Source organism: Hoplias malabaricus, chromosome 1, assembly GCF_029633855.1.
Source record: "Hoplias malabaricus isolate fHopMal1 chromosome 1, fHopMal1.hap1, whole genome shotgun sequence".
NCBI classification, from domain to species: domain Eukaryota; kingdom Metazoa; phylum Chordata; class Actinopteri; order Characiformes; family Erythrinidae; genus Hoplias; species Hoplias malabaricus.
In genome coordinates, this window is record NC_089800.1 from 75,104,895 (window position 1) to 75,122,828 (window position 17,934).

The following is a 17,934-nucleotide window of genomic DNA, read 5'->3' on the forward strand; positions in this document are numbered from 1 at the left end:
TTCTGAGATAATATTCGTCGCTCTGTCGATTTTTTGCTTTATGATGCAAGAGGAGATCTGAGTTACGAGCGAGCAAGTGAGCGAGCTTACGCCATCCGCCACTAGGTAGCCCAGCAAGTGTTTAGTTCACTTGGTTATCTTGCCATGCAAGCATCTCTGTCGTATCGCTGTATTTTGTAGCGCTGTAGCATTAAGTGTGCAGCGAGTAAGTTAAGCAATAGAGCATGAAATGAAAAACTTGTCAAAACTCCTCTGACAATCTCCTCCACCTCCGCCAGCATCTTCATCTGATCTTCATGGTAAATACACTTAATAGAACCAGTTCATTTCTTTAAATTCTTTTTTTTATTATGTATTATTTTCATAAATTATTTGTTATTTATAAAGTAAATGTTTTTCTTATTTAAAAACACATTTGTGTGGATATTTGGGGGTATGGAAAGGATTAATGGCATTTCAATTCATTTTAATGGGAGAATTTACTTTGATATATGAGCAAATTAAGTTACGAGCTCAGTCACAGAGTGAATTAAACTCGTAAGTCAAGATATTACTGTATTTGATTCCAGGAATGGATGAAGGTTTTGGTAAAAAAAAATAAAATAAATTAAAAAAAAAGAAAATAGATATTAAGTCTTGAGGTATTTTTCCCTATTTATTGGTGCATCAATAGGTTTGTATGTTTGTATGAACACTTATGTGCTGGTTGGGTCTGTGGGTCTTGTATTTGTTGTTTACTAAAATATAGTGATGATATTATTTCATATATTTTAGATCAAGAAAATATTTATTCCACATGTTTTTTAAACAATCCTCACAATAAACCAAGGTTTTAGTAAACACTGAATAGAAGTCCCACAGACCCAAATACCACACAAAAGTATTTCTGACATTTGGTACTGGTTGTGTTGGTGCATACATTTACCTATTAAGTTTTTTTAACCATTTTCAGGAAGGAAGTGTGGTTCACAATTAAATATTGTGTAAGCTAGTGAGTGACCACAATTTTTTAAATACAACTAATAAATTCCTATGAAGACACGATGTTCCTTCATCATCTGTGGTGTGAAAATAGTTATTTTCAGTGCAGACATGATCCAACTTGCATAGTCATGTCTATTGTCCCAATAAAGACATACATGTAAGGTGTTATACAAAAATCAGAGACCAGGTTTCATTTTCAGTCAAATCAGCCATTAAGTACAAGTGTTTTATTTGTAAGCATGAAGAAAAAGAACAGAATAATTACACCCTTTTAAAGACTAGTGTACTTCAAAATACATAGTTTTTAAGAATATTCAGAATTGGAATTGGAATATTAAAAACGTTTAAATGTCCAAACTGAGTAAACCATCAGTAAAATCAAAACACTGTTTTTAAGCAGATCAACATAACTGCTCCAGAAGGGAGAGACCAGAGAAAAGAATAGCTAATATAGTGTTGATTTTCATTCTTAAGTAAATATGAGGGGCAGTATCGAGGTCAGCAGAAATTGAGGAAATGTCCATAAACTTTACAATAAGTCAATAATGTAACTATTGCTACAGGCCTACTGCTGTTCATTCTTTCATTTCTTTAGTGATGAGATGTCTTCTCTCAATGGAAGATGGATTGATTTCTGTGGAATTATTTGCAAATCTGAAGCAAGAAAGGAGTTTAAACAAGAGATTTTCCACTTCCTTTGGCAAGAAGTTTATCTCATCTCGGAAATATTTCCTGTAAAATGAATCAGTTATACTTGATGGCTGTTCGGACTGGAACACAAATCGTTGGCCACTCAGTGAATCTGAAAATACATATAACATTCACTTAGGCACTGTTTAGGACATATTAAGTTGTCCACTGTATGTTGATGAGCTCTGTTACAGTATGAGTGTATGTATTTGTGTGTTGTGCCTTAGCGTGAGTGTGTGTTGACTGATTTTTCTGCGTAGGCAGGAGGACAGGATCAGGAAAGGAAGCATAAGAAGCGACGTGGGGAGTTTTACTCCATCCAGACCTCGCTGATAGTGTCCGCTCTGAAAAAGATGCTGCCAATCGGCCTCAACATGTGTACACCTGGAGATCAGGAGCTCATTTCCCTGGCCAAAGCTCGCTACAGCCTGGTGAGAGGGTGGGCTCAGAGGGCAGACAGGTGGTGCGTTGTTGGCCTCACAGTCTTTAACACTGCCTCCATGCACTGCTCTTGTTTTAGAAAGATACAGATGATGAGGTCAAGGATCATCTAAGGCAGAATATACACCTGCTGGAGAAGGTGAGCCAGACACAGCCTTAACAATGTGTCCAGAACAGTGGTGTACCTTTTAGTGTACAGTTCTATTTCAGTATATATATTAAAGCAAAGTTATTGATGTAGGATAGTTTTGCTTTCCACAAAAGTTCCTGAAATTCAAATGATTGTATCTTCTACTTTGGAATGCATGGTGTAGCTGTTAAAAGTTTGTAGTTGTAATACTAATAAAAAACAATAATAATAACACATTGGATTTATACTGAATTTTTTTAAGTACCTGAATTCATCTGTGTCTATCTGTCTCTATTCCTCACTCAAACATGTTTGTATTTAGTCTGAGGACCCAGCCATGAGATGGCAGTTGAACCTGTACAAGGATGTAGTAGTGAAGTTTGAAGGTCCAGCTGGTCCTGAGCAAACAGTGGAACGTCTTCAGACTATCTCTGCTGCAGTCTTCCACCTCGAGCAGGTCTGCCATGCTATTTCTATGTATCCACTCATTGTCTCTTTGATCAGCTCAGGAGCACTTCGTAGTTCTGCAATTACAGACTGTAGTCCGTGCTGCAATGGCACTGATATGGTGGTGGTATGTTAGAGTGTGTTGCACTGGTACGAGTGAATCAGACACAGCAGGAGCTAGAGTCTTTAAACCCTGCAGTGTCACTGCTGGACTGAGTCCACCGACCTCAAATATCTAGCCAACAGCGTCCTGTGGGCAGCATCCTATGTCCACAGATGAAGGACCAGAGGACGACCAAAACAAACCGTGCAGCAACAGATGAGCTACTCTCTCTGACTTTATATCTACAAGGTGGACCAATGAGCAAGGAGTGGACAGTGATTGGACACAGTGTTTGAAAACCCAAGCAGCACTGCTGTGTCTGATCCACTCGAACCAGCACAACACACACTAACTCACCTCCACCACGTCTGTGTCACTGCAGAGCTGAAAATGACCCACCTCCCACATCATACCTGCTCTGTGGGGGTCCTCTCTATTGAAGAGTGAGTGTAGATACAAGGTAGGTGTACCCAATCCCGCGTTTGTTCAGTGTAATTCCTCACTAGATTCATTCTTCCAATAATCAAGAAATATTATATTATTTTTTCTTTGTAAAATAATGTTAAACATTGTCTTTAATGGAAAACCAAAGTAATGGAGTAAATGTTTGAATGTCAGCTAAAAACAGTCCTGTACATAATTGGTTTGTATGAGAGAATATAAGTTTTACCTCTATATTCTCTATTCTCTCTCTTAAATGTGCACCCTGTAGGTAGAGCAGCCTCTGAGGTCCAAGAAGTGTGTGTGGCAGAAACTGCTGTCCAAACAGCGCAAGCGTGCAGTAGTGGCCTGTTTCCGTATGGCACCGCTATACAATCTTCCCAGGTATGTCACTCATCCATCTCTATCACACAGCTTAATCTGTAAATGTACCTGCTGTAATGAAGCAAAAAGGTTTTGTACATATTGCAATTATTTTTCACTTATAATTTAAAACAATGTGCCAAGAAAAACACGCATCTCCAGAATAGTCACTTTATGAGAGAAGGGGAAAAAAATCTTAACTTTCAATAGAGCTCAAAGTAAAAAGATTTTGTTCTGCGTATTTTTGGACCATTTCTATTTGTCCATTCATCAGGAAATGTTCACACAATGTAAAGGACAGCTGCTGTGTTCAAATGATGTAGTAAACCAAAAATCGACAAAAATGAAGATACATGTCTTTCAGACATTTCAACAGCTTCATTTTTTTAAAGGAGGTGTATCTATGTTTTATTGAACATTGAATTGCTTTAAAAAACTGCTATATTGTGTAACATATGGTAAGTCCAATACATCTATTTTGTGTATTGCATTGGATTGAGCAGAAGCCTCAGATATTAGTGTCTGTTGCTCATCAAAAAGTATGTTAATAGTATCTTGTGCTCACCTCATAATATCGGGTTATCAAATATGGCATGAGAATTGAAGAACAAGTTACATTATGCTAAATTTGAAAGTCACTGTTCATCCCAATATAAAGTTTACCAAACACAAAGAGAAGGGATTTAGCCAAAGTGTATAACCACAATTTTAAAAAGTTCAATTTGAAATTTGAAAAAGTCCTGTGATCCAAATCAGAGAACACTTTAGGATACTTCACAGTTATTGGGGATGATTTCCTAATTAATCTGACAAACCCTATTTATCTGGTAAATATTTTGAGAAGGTGAGCCTTTTCTAAGTTGATGGAATCCCACCTGGTTGTTCAGGATGAAGGTGTGACCCCCTCAGATGTTGAAAGAAGTGGTTTGTTTCAAAAGCACAATTTCTGAAATATTAAAGTCTTACAATGACACTAATTCATCAAAGTCCCAAAAACCATGTTGGTCATCCACGTAAGACATGGATATGGATACTTTCAATGGGGAATCTGCTCAGCACTGCAGCTGGAAATTGCTCGCAAATGCAGCACAGAATGGTCTGTCTCGCTGTCTGAGACAGTTGAGACTGAAGTCCCACTCTGCAGTAACCAAGCCTGTTCAAAGAAAGGATCACAAGTCTGGACTAGACTTCACTGAGAACCGTGTTGTCTGGTGGAGGTTTCTCACCTTCAATCATCTCCCCATCATCCAGCAACCTTTCTGCAGGACAATGACCCTTGTCACACTGCAAAATAGGTGAAGTCCTTGAAGCTGTTAAAACTAAAAGAATAGACATTTAAAAAATGTGTTTGAGGGAAAAATGACTGACAAAAAATGCTGTTTGTACGTGGCTGAAGTTTTTATTCACTGTTTGGATTACAACACAAGCTCATTTGTGAATCAAGGTGTTTAGTTTTTTTAGCATATCTGTGTTTACTTTCATGCAGTTAGCACTCTTCCGAATTTGGAATCATTTCCATCTACAGCAAAAGTAAGTCAATATTATCCACCTATAGAGCAGGAATAGAGCAATATCTTTATTTGGTTCATGTTTTTCACCGTTTTGGAGTTCTCTTTGTTGTCTAAATAACTCTTGATGCCTTATCTCTGCCGTGAGCAGAGGAAGAGGAAGCCAACCTAGATCCTTGTTTGTTTGTTTTTTTACCCATTTACAGACACGGGGACTTTGTAAACACATTTGAATATTTTCAAGCACATAACCAGACTTGAGAGCTAACCAATGGTGAGGGAAAACCGCCCAGAATTTATAAAAAAGTGTTTTTTGATTAAAATCGTGAATGTCACCTTTAAATACACAGCTGGAATCACACAGGGATTATATTATCTATGGGATGATATACTTAATTTTTTTCTCTTCTAATCTCTCTCTCTCTGTTTCTGCCCTTCTATTCTTCCTCCAGCTGACTGTGTGTAATTTCATGCTTGGTTGCCTTTTAACTCAGGGCCACATTGCAAGTGGCTGAAGGGAAGTTGTGTGTTTAGAACTGTACATTTTAATTAGCCCTGTCACTTCTTTTTATTGCTTATGCATTTCTATGTGTTGGTGTCCCTTTTCACATTCAGTTAACTCAATTTCTTCCTCACCCCGCTGTCATTTCAGAACTAGGGTTTGCTAAGTTTTGTATTTCAGATTTATTAAATAATTTTTCTTTAGAAGTTCACTCACAATATGCTACAGAGCCTGTTCTGTTAAAGTTCTCAGGTTTTTTTTTTCACTTTTTAAAGTTTTTGACCACTATGCATTAGCAACAGAAAACACTATCCCACCAATTCCACTCACACAGTAAAGACAGAAGAAGAGTAAAGACAGAATAATGATTTCTTTAGATCAGAAGTATTCAAACTGTGGGGTGTAAAGGATTTTTTTGGGGGGGCAGGGGGGTGGGTGGTATTGATTGTCTAAATATGAATATTTAAATGACACTGTCATTTTCACGGCCTGACTGGAGCTCGTATTGTCATGCACAGTTTATTTTATTTTATTTAGCAAGCTAGATAATTCTACACAATAAACGCTGCAACAATTTTCATATTGACACTCTTACTTTAGTTTATTGAAGGGATGGATGATCAATGGGGGCTTCAGGAAGAAAAAGAATGGACCCCAAATGCTGTCTTTGTGTATCTTACTGATTTCTTTGTTTGGCATATTGAACCGATTTTACATAGAGACATCTCAAATGGTTTTTTTTTTTTTTTTTTTTGCTTGTGTTGTCTTTTTTCCCTGTTCTCTTCCAATAACAAACATGCCCTTCCCTTTAGGCACACAATTAATAATTACTTCCTGAATACCTACCGACATCTTTGGCTGGAGAAAATGCATGAGAGTACAGATTATGACAGTCTGCTTACCATGCTGACGGTAACGTAATGCTCGGGGAACGTTTCTTGGTTGCTGCCTCTGTGTTACCCATCTCCAAGCCATGGTTTGAACCATAACTCATATTTCAGCTGGGAGTCTCATTGGTCATTCAGATGTTACCAGTATCTGTCTTTATTCTGACATTTTTAAGAGCAGTATTAGCTGAATATCTGATACTGATTAATATTGTAATGTCTGTTATGTATAACTCATAATTACTTGACCAATAAGACTTTCTGCATATTGTACTAACCAATAAACCTTCCTCCACTTTAGCACTGCTTTCCAACTGTAACTGTCCTGCTCCTCCCGATCTTCACTGTGACCCTGGTAACTCTAATAGTCATGGTAACCCGCCTAATCTCTTGCCCCTCCCACTTCCCCAGGCATCGTTCTATTAACCTGTTCCTTACGGGTTATCAGAGAATATGGATAGAGACAGAGACCTACTCTTTTGAAGAGAAGCTAGTGCAGGATCTGGCAGTAAGTATCTCTCGTATACGACCCATGTATCTCATACTGACAGTACCTCTGCGTTTTATGGCCAAAGATAACATGATGCACTCAGTCAGATATACTGCAAGCACAGTGGTCACATGGGTTTTTGTTTTTTCGATGACACTTTATTTGAAGAGCTCTTCAAAAATCGTTTAATACCTATATTTAGGAAAATGTTTTTATAAAAACTCATAATCAAAAAAATAATTATACCCAGAAGGAAGTGTTAGGTTGGAAAGAAGGTAAAGGTTACAAGAAACAATAAATGATTATAATTATTTAGGTTGATGTGGGCAATATTTATTGAGCTATACATGCAGAAGTAGCGTCTCACAGTACAGCGTCAGGCCAACAAGTTTGCTAACGCAACATGCCAAACGTCTGGGCATGGAGTTGTAGAACTTCCTAATGGTGTCCTATGATAAGGTGATCTGGCATCATACATAATTGCAGCACACACCATGACACCAAGCCTTCTGGACATGTGAAGTGTAATCTCAGCCACAGACGCTCCGCCCACAAGCAGACGTCACTGTCAGGATTTGGTCAGTTGCATTGATTGGCTATTTGTGCATCCGTGTATACGCACTTTCATGTGTCGTTTTGTACTGTACTGGTCCGATGTGAATTAAAGACTGCCGCTTCTACACGTCATACCAAAATAGCAGACTTGTGATATGTCTTCTTGCATGTCAGTCAGATTTCCTGCTGAAGTAGGCAGTTCTTAGCCATGTTAAAGGTGAAAGGTACCATGGCAATGCGAGACACTGCATGCCAACTAACCGTTCATTCTGGCGCAAATCATGGCATCTCCACACACAGATTTGTTAGTTGACTTCACCAAGACAAAAGCAGGATTCATCACTGAGTGACTCGATGACAGTCTGGTATGACACCATGGCACTCTTCTGTGCTGCTGACGTGTTGTTTAGGACAGTCGTCGTAACAGTCTGCATGCATGTAGTCCTGCGTCATGCAGCCATATGCCAATGGTACTTGCTCTAACAGCCATATCTCATGGAGGGCATTACTGCTCACTAAATGTCCTCAGTCGTGGCTGTTGGGTCACTCTGCGAATGTCAGACAATCCGTCAGTTCTCCCTGCTTTTGTAGTTCTCCCAGATCCTTCTTGTTGCTGGTGAGTACTGCCTTCTGTCCACTACTGCTGACAGTGTACTATGGTAATATCCACACAACCGGCATGGCACATCAATAATACCTTCCCGGAAAACCATGACGTGACCCCACTTGAACTTATCCAACTGCTCTAATTGCTTTCGAGCTCTTCTCTGAGCTGGCTTGCAAAGGATGCTACCAACACAACAGTGTGAGTCAGAATGGAAAGCATGCGCAACTGGAACACCTTAGTCAGTCAGGTATAAGATAAAGTCCATCCTTGCTTACGTCACATGCACCAAAGAGCGTCAAACTTGAATCCTTCACATGTCACACAACGTGAAACCTACCAAGCAAGTTTCATTCCTGTCAGATTCATTCTGGGTGCAACTATATTTTTGACAATGAGTGTAGTTACAGAAGTGTTTTCTGAAGAACGTAGGACACACTGATGAATTTTGACTGTTTAGGGCAGAGGTTTTCACACCCAGATCGTTGATTGAGCTTCCAGACCAGGATTTTTTACAATGGCTGGACGGTATGATTACTCATGTGCATTAGCAGGGGCAGCTATAGTATCATACCTGCTAGCCATTGTAAAATCCCATCCTGGAATCTGGATCAAAGGTCCAGATTTGAAGATCTCTGATTTAAAGAGTTAAAGAGTGGAATTTATCTGTGTAGGTTAAAATAGCCTAGTAGAGTTTGACTTACACTAACCATGTTAGAATATGCCATGTAGCCATCCACCACAGATAACACAGACTGATGATAGTAAATAAAAAATGAACAGATATTAACAAAAAGGCCTTTAAGGTAGTTAACTTGATAGCTGATGCCCCAGCTCTCTAAGCGTTGGCCTTATTGCGTGGAGATCACAGGTTGCAATCCAGGTGGTCCCTCAGCCATCTATGACCTGGAGTCCTAGAGAGCACAATTAGCCACACTCTCTGGGTGTATTGGATGTCCCCATCTCCTCCATCATTGCCCACACTTTTAGCTTTGTCAGCTAATGTGACAGATCTAGGATGTTTGCATTCTCCTCCAGTGCCTTAGGCTATTCAGTGCTGTTGCGTTAGCAGCAGATTGAAGAGAAGAGGTGGGTTGGCCTCATGTTTAGCAGGAAGCTGATGGCACTTTGTGTGATCAGAGAATATTCTGTGAAAGGGTGGAAATGGAGGCAAATTCAGCAGAAATTGGAGATTTAAAAAAAAATAAATACAATTAATAAAAACAAGACTGTTAAATATTTCACATATTTGGACAAACAATTACACCAACTGTTTTCTGATAATATTTTGACCATTTTGAATTATAAGCTCTTATTAGCCAGGGGTGATTTTGAGCTTCATAAGAATGATTATTGCTGGATTTGAAAGAGTAGAATATTGTAGCCTCAATGTTTTTAATGTTAATTTTGGTAACAGTAGCCAAACACTTTAAGCTTAATGTAACCAGTGTCACTTTTGCTGACTCTGCTCAGAATGAGATGAGTATTAACATTAGTGTTCAGGTTTATTTAGTGCCTTCAACTAAAGTCTTACCTGTATTTGTCTTGTTTTTTAATGAGTTTTATTTGTAAGTTCTGGCTAAATGCAAATCCCACAGCCGCTATGCCCTAGGCACGCATGACATCCTGTGTGTGTGGATGCCATGGCCTATTGTGATGATGTGTTTCTGTTCTGTACAGTACATGTGCTTGCCGTACACAGACATCTAAAGGCTTACCTTTACTGGTAAAATTTATGGAAGGCATTCTTTGGAGCTTAGAGGCTTTTCGTAAATTTTCGGAGGCCAAATTGCGACTCTACTCATTTTTTTGAGTTTGAGATGAGCTTTAGTTCATGCTTTTGTATCAGGGTTAAATTTGTAGACAGAATATGAGGATTAGCTGTTGCTTTGTCAATTCTAACCATTTTGTTCCACACTGCATGCCATCGTTTACGTTAACTCCCATTGTGCTGTCTGTAATGCCCCATTACATGGTATGAATCTTGCTACATAAACAACAGCCAAAGCTGCCAGTGCCTTGCAGTGACTTGTGTTTTTTGTCTGTGTGTTTGCAGAAGGGATGTGCTTTGTGAATTTTTCTATATCTACATAAGGGTTAAACATGTATTCTTTTAACCACAGGGAACAAAAAAAAAGACACACACAAAAAAGACAAGTGTAATCATATGTGTGCAACCATATGTGAATGTGATTGGATCTGGCTCCTGATCTGCAGATAGTTTAGCATGCTTTGTAGCTTGCGTGTGTATATAAATGCATTGTGACTGGATCTCTGTGTGTATATAAACAAATTTCAATTGGTACTGTGTTTGTGTGTGACTTAGCACATTTTTATTTTATTTCTTTTTTTTGTTTGTGTGTGTGTGTGTGTGAGTGTGAGTGTTCATGAATTGTGATCAGGTCTGTGTGTGTTTATAAGTGAATTGTCATTGGATCTGTGTGTGTTTGTGTATAAACACAATTTGAATAGATTTTATTGTATGTAAACACATTTATGATCGGATATTAAGTTAACAGGGCTTAAGAAGATCCTTCGCACACCTTGAGTGGTAAACGTAGTACCTCAATTCCTGTACACTTTCCTGGAATGCATTTTGTGGTGTGATGTGTGTGTGTGTGTGGACTTCTTAACAGTTTCCCCAAATTATTCAGGCCTGTTTCACATATGTCTGTGTCACCTCAAAATGGAATCAGGTCTGGCTAAAATGTACATACACCACTTCTTTTTTATATATACCTCCACAGGGTTAAGTCTTCAGTACGTTTAGTTAGGGAATATAATTGTACCATATTTTGCTATGTAATAATAATATTATTGAACCCTGTCTTGACTCCAGACTTTTTATTCCATTGTTCTCTTTTAAAAAATTGACATATATGACCATAGTGAGACTTGAAATCTCATGTAATTGGATCTTTGAGGCTGTATTTACGTTATACATCTGCATTTGCACCTGTGTAGTAGTAGCAGCATTAAACATTATATTTAGATAAGGGCAACCGTATATTAATATTTTTTGCATGCGTGTGTGTAGAGAACACAGCGGAAGGTGGAAGAGGAGGAAGAGGAGGTGGCGGAAGTACAGCCGGACCCTCTTCATCAGCTGATCTTGCATTTTAGTCATAATGCTCTGACCGAGAGGAGGTGAGACACACACACACACACACACACACTCAAACAGAGATATTAAACGCTGACAGACACACTGTAAACCTGTGAATGTATAAACGCACACATGGGTACACATATATACACATCCCCTCTCCCACTCAAACCTGGACACCTGGCTATCACTCAGTATCCTCCATCTGTGCCGTGAAACATTGTCAGTGGCTCCATTCTCAAATTATAACAATGTCAGTCTGAAATTAAAATTGAGATTCCTCAACCTGATAGGTGAGGAATATTGTTGTTGGAAAACTTGCTCTGTGTTGTTTAACTCTGACACTGGCATTTCATTTCAGTTCCCTAGACGAGGATCCACTCTACATAGCCTATGCAGACATGATGGCAAAGGTACAGTTGAGAAATAATTGAATACATTTAATGCATCCCTAGCAGAATATGTCAAATTTTAATAATAGTAATAATAATATTACTAATACTGAAAAAAGGGTTCCCTAATATTTAATCAGAGAACTATTAATGGATTAATATGATCCTCTGATCCTCTGAATGTTTATATAACACTACCATTTACTCAAGAACTGTGGGATTTATTTATTTTTTAATTTTTGACACATTTTGTAAACTCAGTGCACATGGCTTTCTCAGCTTCTCAGATCAGTCACTGTTTTTAAAATATCAAATGTGTTCTGTGCTTTCCCTTAAAATACTACACTCATAGGGCTCTCTTGATCTGTATCACCATTAGGTATGCTGGTCCAAGGAGGGGGTTTGGGAGGAGTACTCCACACCTGATACTATAAACAAGCCATGTTACAGTTTCAGCCTTTAACCAATTAAACATCTACTGCTTAAACCCAGTTGAGTCTCCTGACTCCATCCCTTGACAGGGAAAATAAACCTGTTCCCAGCAGAAACCCTCAGGAACACTTGTTTAAGATGTGTGTCTTAAGTAGTTGTTATGTGTGTACACCTTGCTGTGTTTGGACTTTGTTTGTCTCCATTGTGCTCAGAGTTGTGCTGAAGATGAGGATGAAGACGAAGAAGGAAAAGAGAAAACCTTTGAGGTTTGGAGTTTGTTTTTTTTTTTTTTTAAGTTTTTTATGCCTGGGTATATCAGATATCCGTGATGATAAACTAATTAAGATTTTCAAAGGCAACATACAATGTGATCTGAAAATATTGTAAATTGGCATTAAATATTATATGTGCCAGAGTGAAAGCAAGGAACGAGGCATGGGATTATATGCAGAGATACAGGGCATTTATTAAAACAAGGGCATCACAGAATAAATGAATAAACCAGCAAAAGGGAACTAAATGAGAAAAAGGAAACACAGCTAAACAAAGGAAGTCAAGACGACTAAAGTAAAGACAGTGAGGAACAGAAGTTGATGGGCTGAAAAACTAAACTCAACAAACCAAGACACTAACAAAAATCTAGGAGAAACCAGGAATCATAAAGACAGAACGATATAAGATATAAGATATTCATTCACACCTGGACTGGTTTTAGAGCAGTCAGTTTATATAACCTCCACGCTTTTGGATTGTGGGAGGAAGCTGAAGATCCCAAAGGAAACCCACACAGACACAGGGAGAACACGTAAACTCCACCCAGATGGAACTTTAACCGAATATCCCAGTGCTGAGAGGCAAATGTGCTAGCCACCATGCCACCAGACATTGAAACAAGAGAGAGAAAAACAAAAAACCAAGAGGAGACCAGGAAGAGTAATGCCAAATCCTGACATTACCCCCACCCCCACGAAAACATACCACACCAGGGAGTGAAAACAAAAACACAAATACTTAAGCAAACAGAACTGGACCTGCGAACCCTAGTTAACAGAACACAAAGGACTCAAAGAGGAAAGACAACAATGCATAGAACAGGACAAGGAAAAAACAAGAAAAGAGTAACAACCAGGACATCGAACAAACAACAAAACACCACAGTAACAAAGGAACAGGTCCAAACACTCAAACAATGCACCTGGAATTTAAAGTTTAATAAACTTTTTCTTCTTTCGGCTGCTCTCTCCCATCCAGGGTCGCCACAGCAGATCAACCGTGAACCGCTCCGTTGATCTGGCACAGTTTTTACACCAGATGCCCTTCCTGATGCAAATAAGCACAAGGCGATAGATACAGAAAGAACATAAGTCCAAAAGCAAAGCAGAAAACCAAGACCAGACAAATCCTACAATAGCTCGTTATAATGCATAACAACAAATGCACAACAGAGCAGAGCATTGTTGTGGAAAGCCATGGCTCATCTACTAGCAGCTCAACACAGAGGTCAACATGTTATTCACGGCAAGCCATCAGCCCTTTGAAACAGATGTTATTTGACTATATCAAACAAATGTTGATCAATATGTTTCTGTTGAAACCATTAGATTATTCACAGGAAAAGGATAGTAGGCCATTGATTGCTTGAGCCAGTTGTCTGCTTTAGGGTTGTGGTAGGGGTAGTGAGGCTGCAGTGTTTATTTGAAACTCATTCCTCCTGAAGTCATTTTAATGCAGTACATATGCGTCGCCTGAGATAATGTGCAAAATGGTTCAAAACAACCGCCCCTTAATGAACTCATCCAAGCCCGACGTGTCTTTAGAGGCTGAATTCACTGGAAGTCTTTATTTAGTTGAGTGAGTTGGGTTCTGTGGCAGATCTGACATCACATATGACAAGATTAATCCTGCCCAGCTACAATCCAGTGGAAGAAAACTGCTGGAAAAATGATTTGAATAATCTCTCCAAAGACCAACTCCTGCAACATTCTTTCTGTAGCACTAAAGTGCACAGATCATGGTCAGGAGTATTACAATGAGTGGAGAGTGGCTTTAAAATGGAACATATTTATATAACTTCCAGGCCTATTTTGCTTTTTTTCCCCACTTGTTTCTTAATACTTGATTTATCTATGAGTGTGTGTGTGTGTGTGTGTGTGTGTGTGTGTGTGTGTGTGTGTGTGTAAAACAGGAAAAGGAGATGGAAAAACAGAAGACACTGTATCAGCAAGCTAGGTTACATGACAGAGGGGCTGCAGAGATGGTCTTACAAACAATCAGTGCCAGCAAAGGTATTGGGACACACTGCCAAACACCTTAAAAAGATCCTCTTGATCAAAACAGTTTATACAGCTTCCTTAGGGCATCTTAGATAAAATGATTTATTGTTATTATTCATGTTATTATTTCACCGAACTTGTCATCTTTCAGGCCGAATGGGGCCCATGGTGACCTACACTCTCAAGCTCGGTATCTCCATTCTGAATGGAGGAAACATTTTAGTTCAGCAGGTAATGAAAGCAAAATGTGTCACTTCTTTTGATAAAACAATATGTAATTTAGTTTGTGGTTAGCTAAGCACAATATTTTCCTGAATTAAATGCATTATAAAAATGCCTTTTAATATAGATCATGCCCATTTATTTGACTTCCTCTTGCTACAGAAAATGTTAGACTATCTGAAAGAGAAGAGAGATGCTGGCTTCTTCAAGAGTCTGTCTGGACTAATGCAGTCGTGCAGGTAATATGCCAATACAGCTTCTCCTGTTGGGATGAATTTAATGAGGCATCTACAGAACTGCAGAACTGTTTGGCTGGCGCATGCCTACTAGTACCCTGAAAACACATTGGCTGGTGCTTTAAAAAAAAAAATCTGCACACACTAGCTTTTTTCTTGTGTACGATTCTGTAGAGTTACTCTGAATGACACTCGTATCAGCACTAAAATAAATGTTTCATTGAGCACATTTTCATATAATGACATTCAGCTAGTGGAAAACACTACAGTTACTGCATTTTGCAGATGTTTATAACATCATGTTATAGATGTAGAAGAGTGTAGTGTTAAAGTGAACTTATAGTCAATTATATTAATGTTCTGTATTAGATTTTATAGGTTGAATTTTTAATGTTTTTTGCTCAAACAGGTTCATAACAAATAGTAATTAAACATTAATTTAAGAATAAATAAACAAAAGAGATAAACTTGCATCCACTTGCTGGTCTGTTCTCTGTAGTGTGCTGGACCTCAATGCATTTGAGAGGCAAAACAAAGCTGAAGGACTGGGCATGGTTACTGAAGAGGGCTCAAGTAAGTGGCACACACAATAAATTAGTCTGATTAGTTTTGACTGTTTATATAAATGGTTCATGTATACGTGGGGAGCATATTCTGTTCATTTCCAATCCCCTCAGACTAACTGTTACAGCATATCCTATATAGTGGCTTAAAGATAATATCTTCAAGGAAAGCTACTCTATTAATGTGTGCAGCTAAATACTGCAGCTTGGTGCTATGAAGAAATTGGCAGTTAATTGCATTTTTAAAGATATGTCAGTTCTCTTTAGACAATACCTTTTTTTTAACTCAGAAAAAAAGCTCAGATTTAACAAGTCCTTTATGCTAATCAGAAACTGCAGTCGTTCTCACAGTTGTTGTCAGAAACTGCCTTAAACGGCCCATACAATAAGAACTAGATTGTAGTTTAGATTGTAGTGCATGAACAATGTAATAAACATTGTTCATGCATTAAAGGTAATGTAGACGATTCTGGAGAACTACTGTTGTCACAGCAAAATAAACTCCCCCTCTTGTTTGTTTTCATTCAGAGATGACTCATATTTTAAGGTGGAACGGTATGTTTGAGTAAGAAACCATCAATAGCTTGTTCGTTGTTGAAATTTAACTTGTCTGTAAGTTTAAATTCACTGTTTGAATTATCACAGAAACTCATGGGTAACTGGATCTATTTAGTTTTGTAGCACTTATGCATTTGCTTTCATGGAGTTAGCGGTGAATTAGGAGTCAATTCCACTTTAAATAATACATCTGAAACAGCAAAAATAACTCAATATTACCAGCCAATATGGAGCAGAAACAGAGCAAAATCCTCAACCCTTTTCATACTTTTCAAAGGTCTCTCAATCGTCCATACGCCTTCAGATGCCGATTTCTTTGCTGTGGCTCAGCCAGCGATATGTTCATTCCCGACGAGACGATTAGTTTGTTTCCCATTTACAGAGCCAGTGCTGTGTACAAACATCAGATCTTTTTTCTATTGTACAAACAGACCAGAGAGCTATCAAATGATGAGGAAGCATTGTCTGAATTTTAAGAAAAGGTTATTTAATTAAAATTGCAATCATTGCTTTTAACATTCATTATTCTCTCCACATTCGATACAGCCAGTATGTGTATTCTAAGCTACAATCCTCAGTGTATAAGGCATAACGGGGCAAGTGAGAGAGACTGGGCTGAGTGTACACAAACTAATTCTGAGCAATTTTTACCAAGCTGTACTATGTCTATTGTAGTGAGTACTTTGCAATGGCATATAACCAACAACAACAACAAAAATGCAGTGTAATACAGTTAAATGTGTAAACTTGACTGGTTAATATATATTTATACTGTTGTTAACCAAATAAATAATGTAAAAATTATAGGTTGCCTTGTTTCAGATATTAGCCCGTTTCCCTGGACTGTTTAAGTACACTAACAGGCACCTAACAGCATACAAACTATAGTCTTTTCTGACCATTCAATTATTTCACAGTCTCAATGCAGAAAGTAACATGTAGTAAGTGCCTGCAGAAGTTTAGCCCCTCCCTCTCAAACTGAAGTTACATGGTGTTTCAGCTTTTAGAATTAGAGACAATAAATGGCAGAAAGTCAGAAGAAAAGAGATCATTTACGTAGGCTATCATTCAAAAGTTTGTGCACACACATAATTTTTGCATTTATAATAATTCTGCAAATGAAATTTTGTCTATGAAAAATGTAAATAGTGCAGTGGAAAAGATTTCCAAAACATTACTTTAAGTATATTAAATATAAAAAAGAATAATAAAGTCCCCCAAACAATTGCCTTGATTTTTTTAAACATTGTTTTTGGTTCGATAAGTAGGCAGGGTTTGCTATATTTAGGAACACTAGGTACTATTTTTACCTTAAAATTACAGCTTCAAAATCATTGTAACGCTCCACTGACTTCTGGTAGTGAAAATAGAATCTGAAAATAGAGCCTCTGTATTTGGAACTACAGGCTCTGCACAGCAGAAACTGCACTATGTAGCTTTTGGAGGAGGGTAGGAAACTACCCCCACTCCCTCCCTCCTCCCTCTTGATTTCAGGACCTTGCTGTAAAAGTGAATTACACTCTGGAATATTAGGGGAAGTTCAGGAACAACAAAAACAAATTTTACCTAGTGTTACTTTAACTGCTGTAAGTGAATAAAAGTTAAAACAGTAGCGCAAATGAATGCTGTGGGTCCCTTAATTGTGCGAAGCTGCTGTGGCATGTTTGGTGGGGTCCACAATCTGATCAGTTGATGCAGTATTAACAGGTTATACATTGTTTATTTATTTGATGTCACTTTCATTTTCCATGAACACTTTATTTTAATTGAAACAGAGAATAGGATGTTAATCAGGGGTGTTTCTAGACTATTTTACTGGGGCGCACACAGCACCCCTCTGCTTACCAATCAGTTGAATGTGCTGTTAGTAAAAAGCCTGTTAAACACTAAATAGTTAGTGAGGTGAGGTGATTTAACACTAAAGTGAGTGTTACTCTGCTATAGATGAGAAATGAAGAACAAATGAACACTGAAGGCTTCTTAATAGCATATTTGCCAAAGCTGCAT

The 17,934-nt window shown here is 38.2% G+C and overlaps 1 protein-coding gene across 1 annotated transcript in view; it reads left to right on the top strand.

The window, feature by feature from the left end:
* Positions 1 to 17,934, top strand: part of LOC136698520 (ryanodine receptor 3-like) — a 218,378-nt gene that overhangs the window by 168,975 nt on the left and 31,469 nt on the right. The window contains exons 72-84 of the mRNA XM_066673430.1: positions 1,935 to 2,105; positions 2,195 to 2,254; positions 2,568 to 2,702; positions 3,508 to 3,620; positions 6,908 to 7,004; positions 11,183 to 11,292; positions 11,613 to 11,664; positions 12,288 to 12,341; positions 14,261 to 14,360; positions 14,500 to 14,579; positions 14,733 to 14,809; positions 15,306 to 15,379; positions 16,076 to 16,081. Of these exons, the coding sequence (XP_066529527.1) occupies positions 1,935 to 2,105; positions 2,195 to 2,254; positions 2,568 to 2,702; positions 3,508 to 3,620; positions 6,908 to 7,004; positions 11,183 to 11,292; positions 11,613 to 11,664; positions 12,288 to 12,341; positions 14,261 to 14,360; positions 14,500 to 14,579; positions 14,733 to 14,809; positions 15,306 to 15,379; positions 16,076 to 16,081 (1,129 nt within the window). The remainder of the gene's footprint in view (positions 1 to 1,934; positions 2,106 to 2,194; positions 2,255 to 2,567; positions 2,703 to 3,507; positions 3,621 to 6,907; positions 7,005 to 11,182; positions 11,293 to 11,612; positions 11,665 to 12,287; positions 12,342 to 14,260; positions 14,361 to 14,499; positions 14,580 to 14,732; positions 14,810 to 15,305; positions 15,380 to 16,075; positions 16,082 to 17,934) is intronic.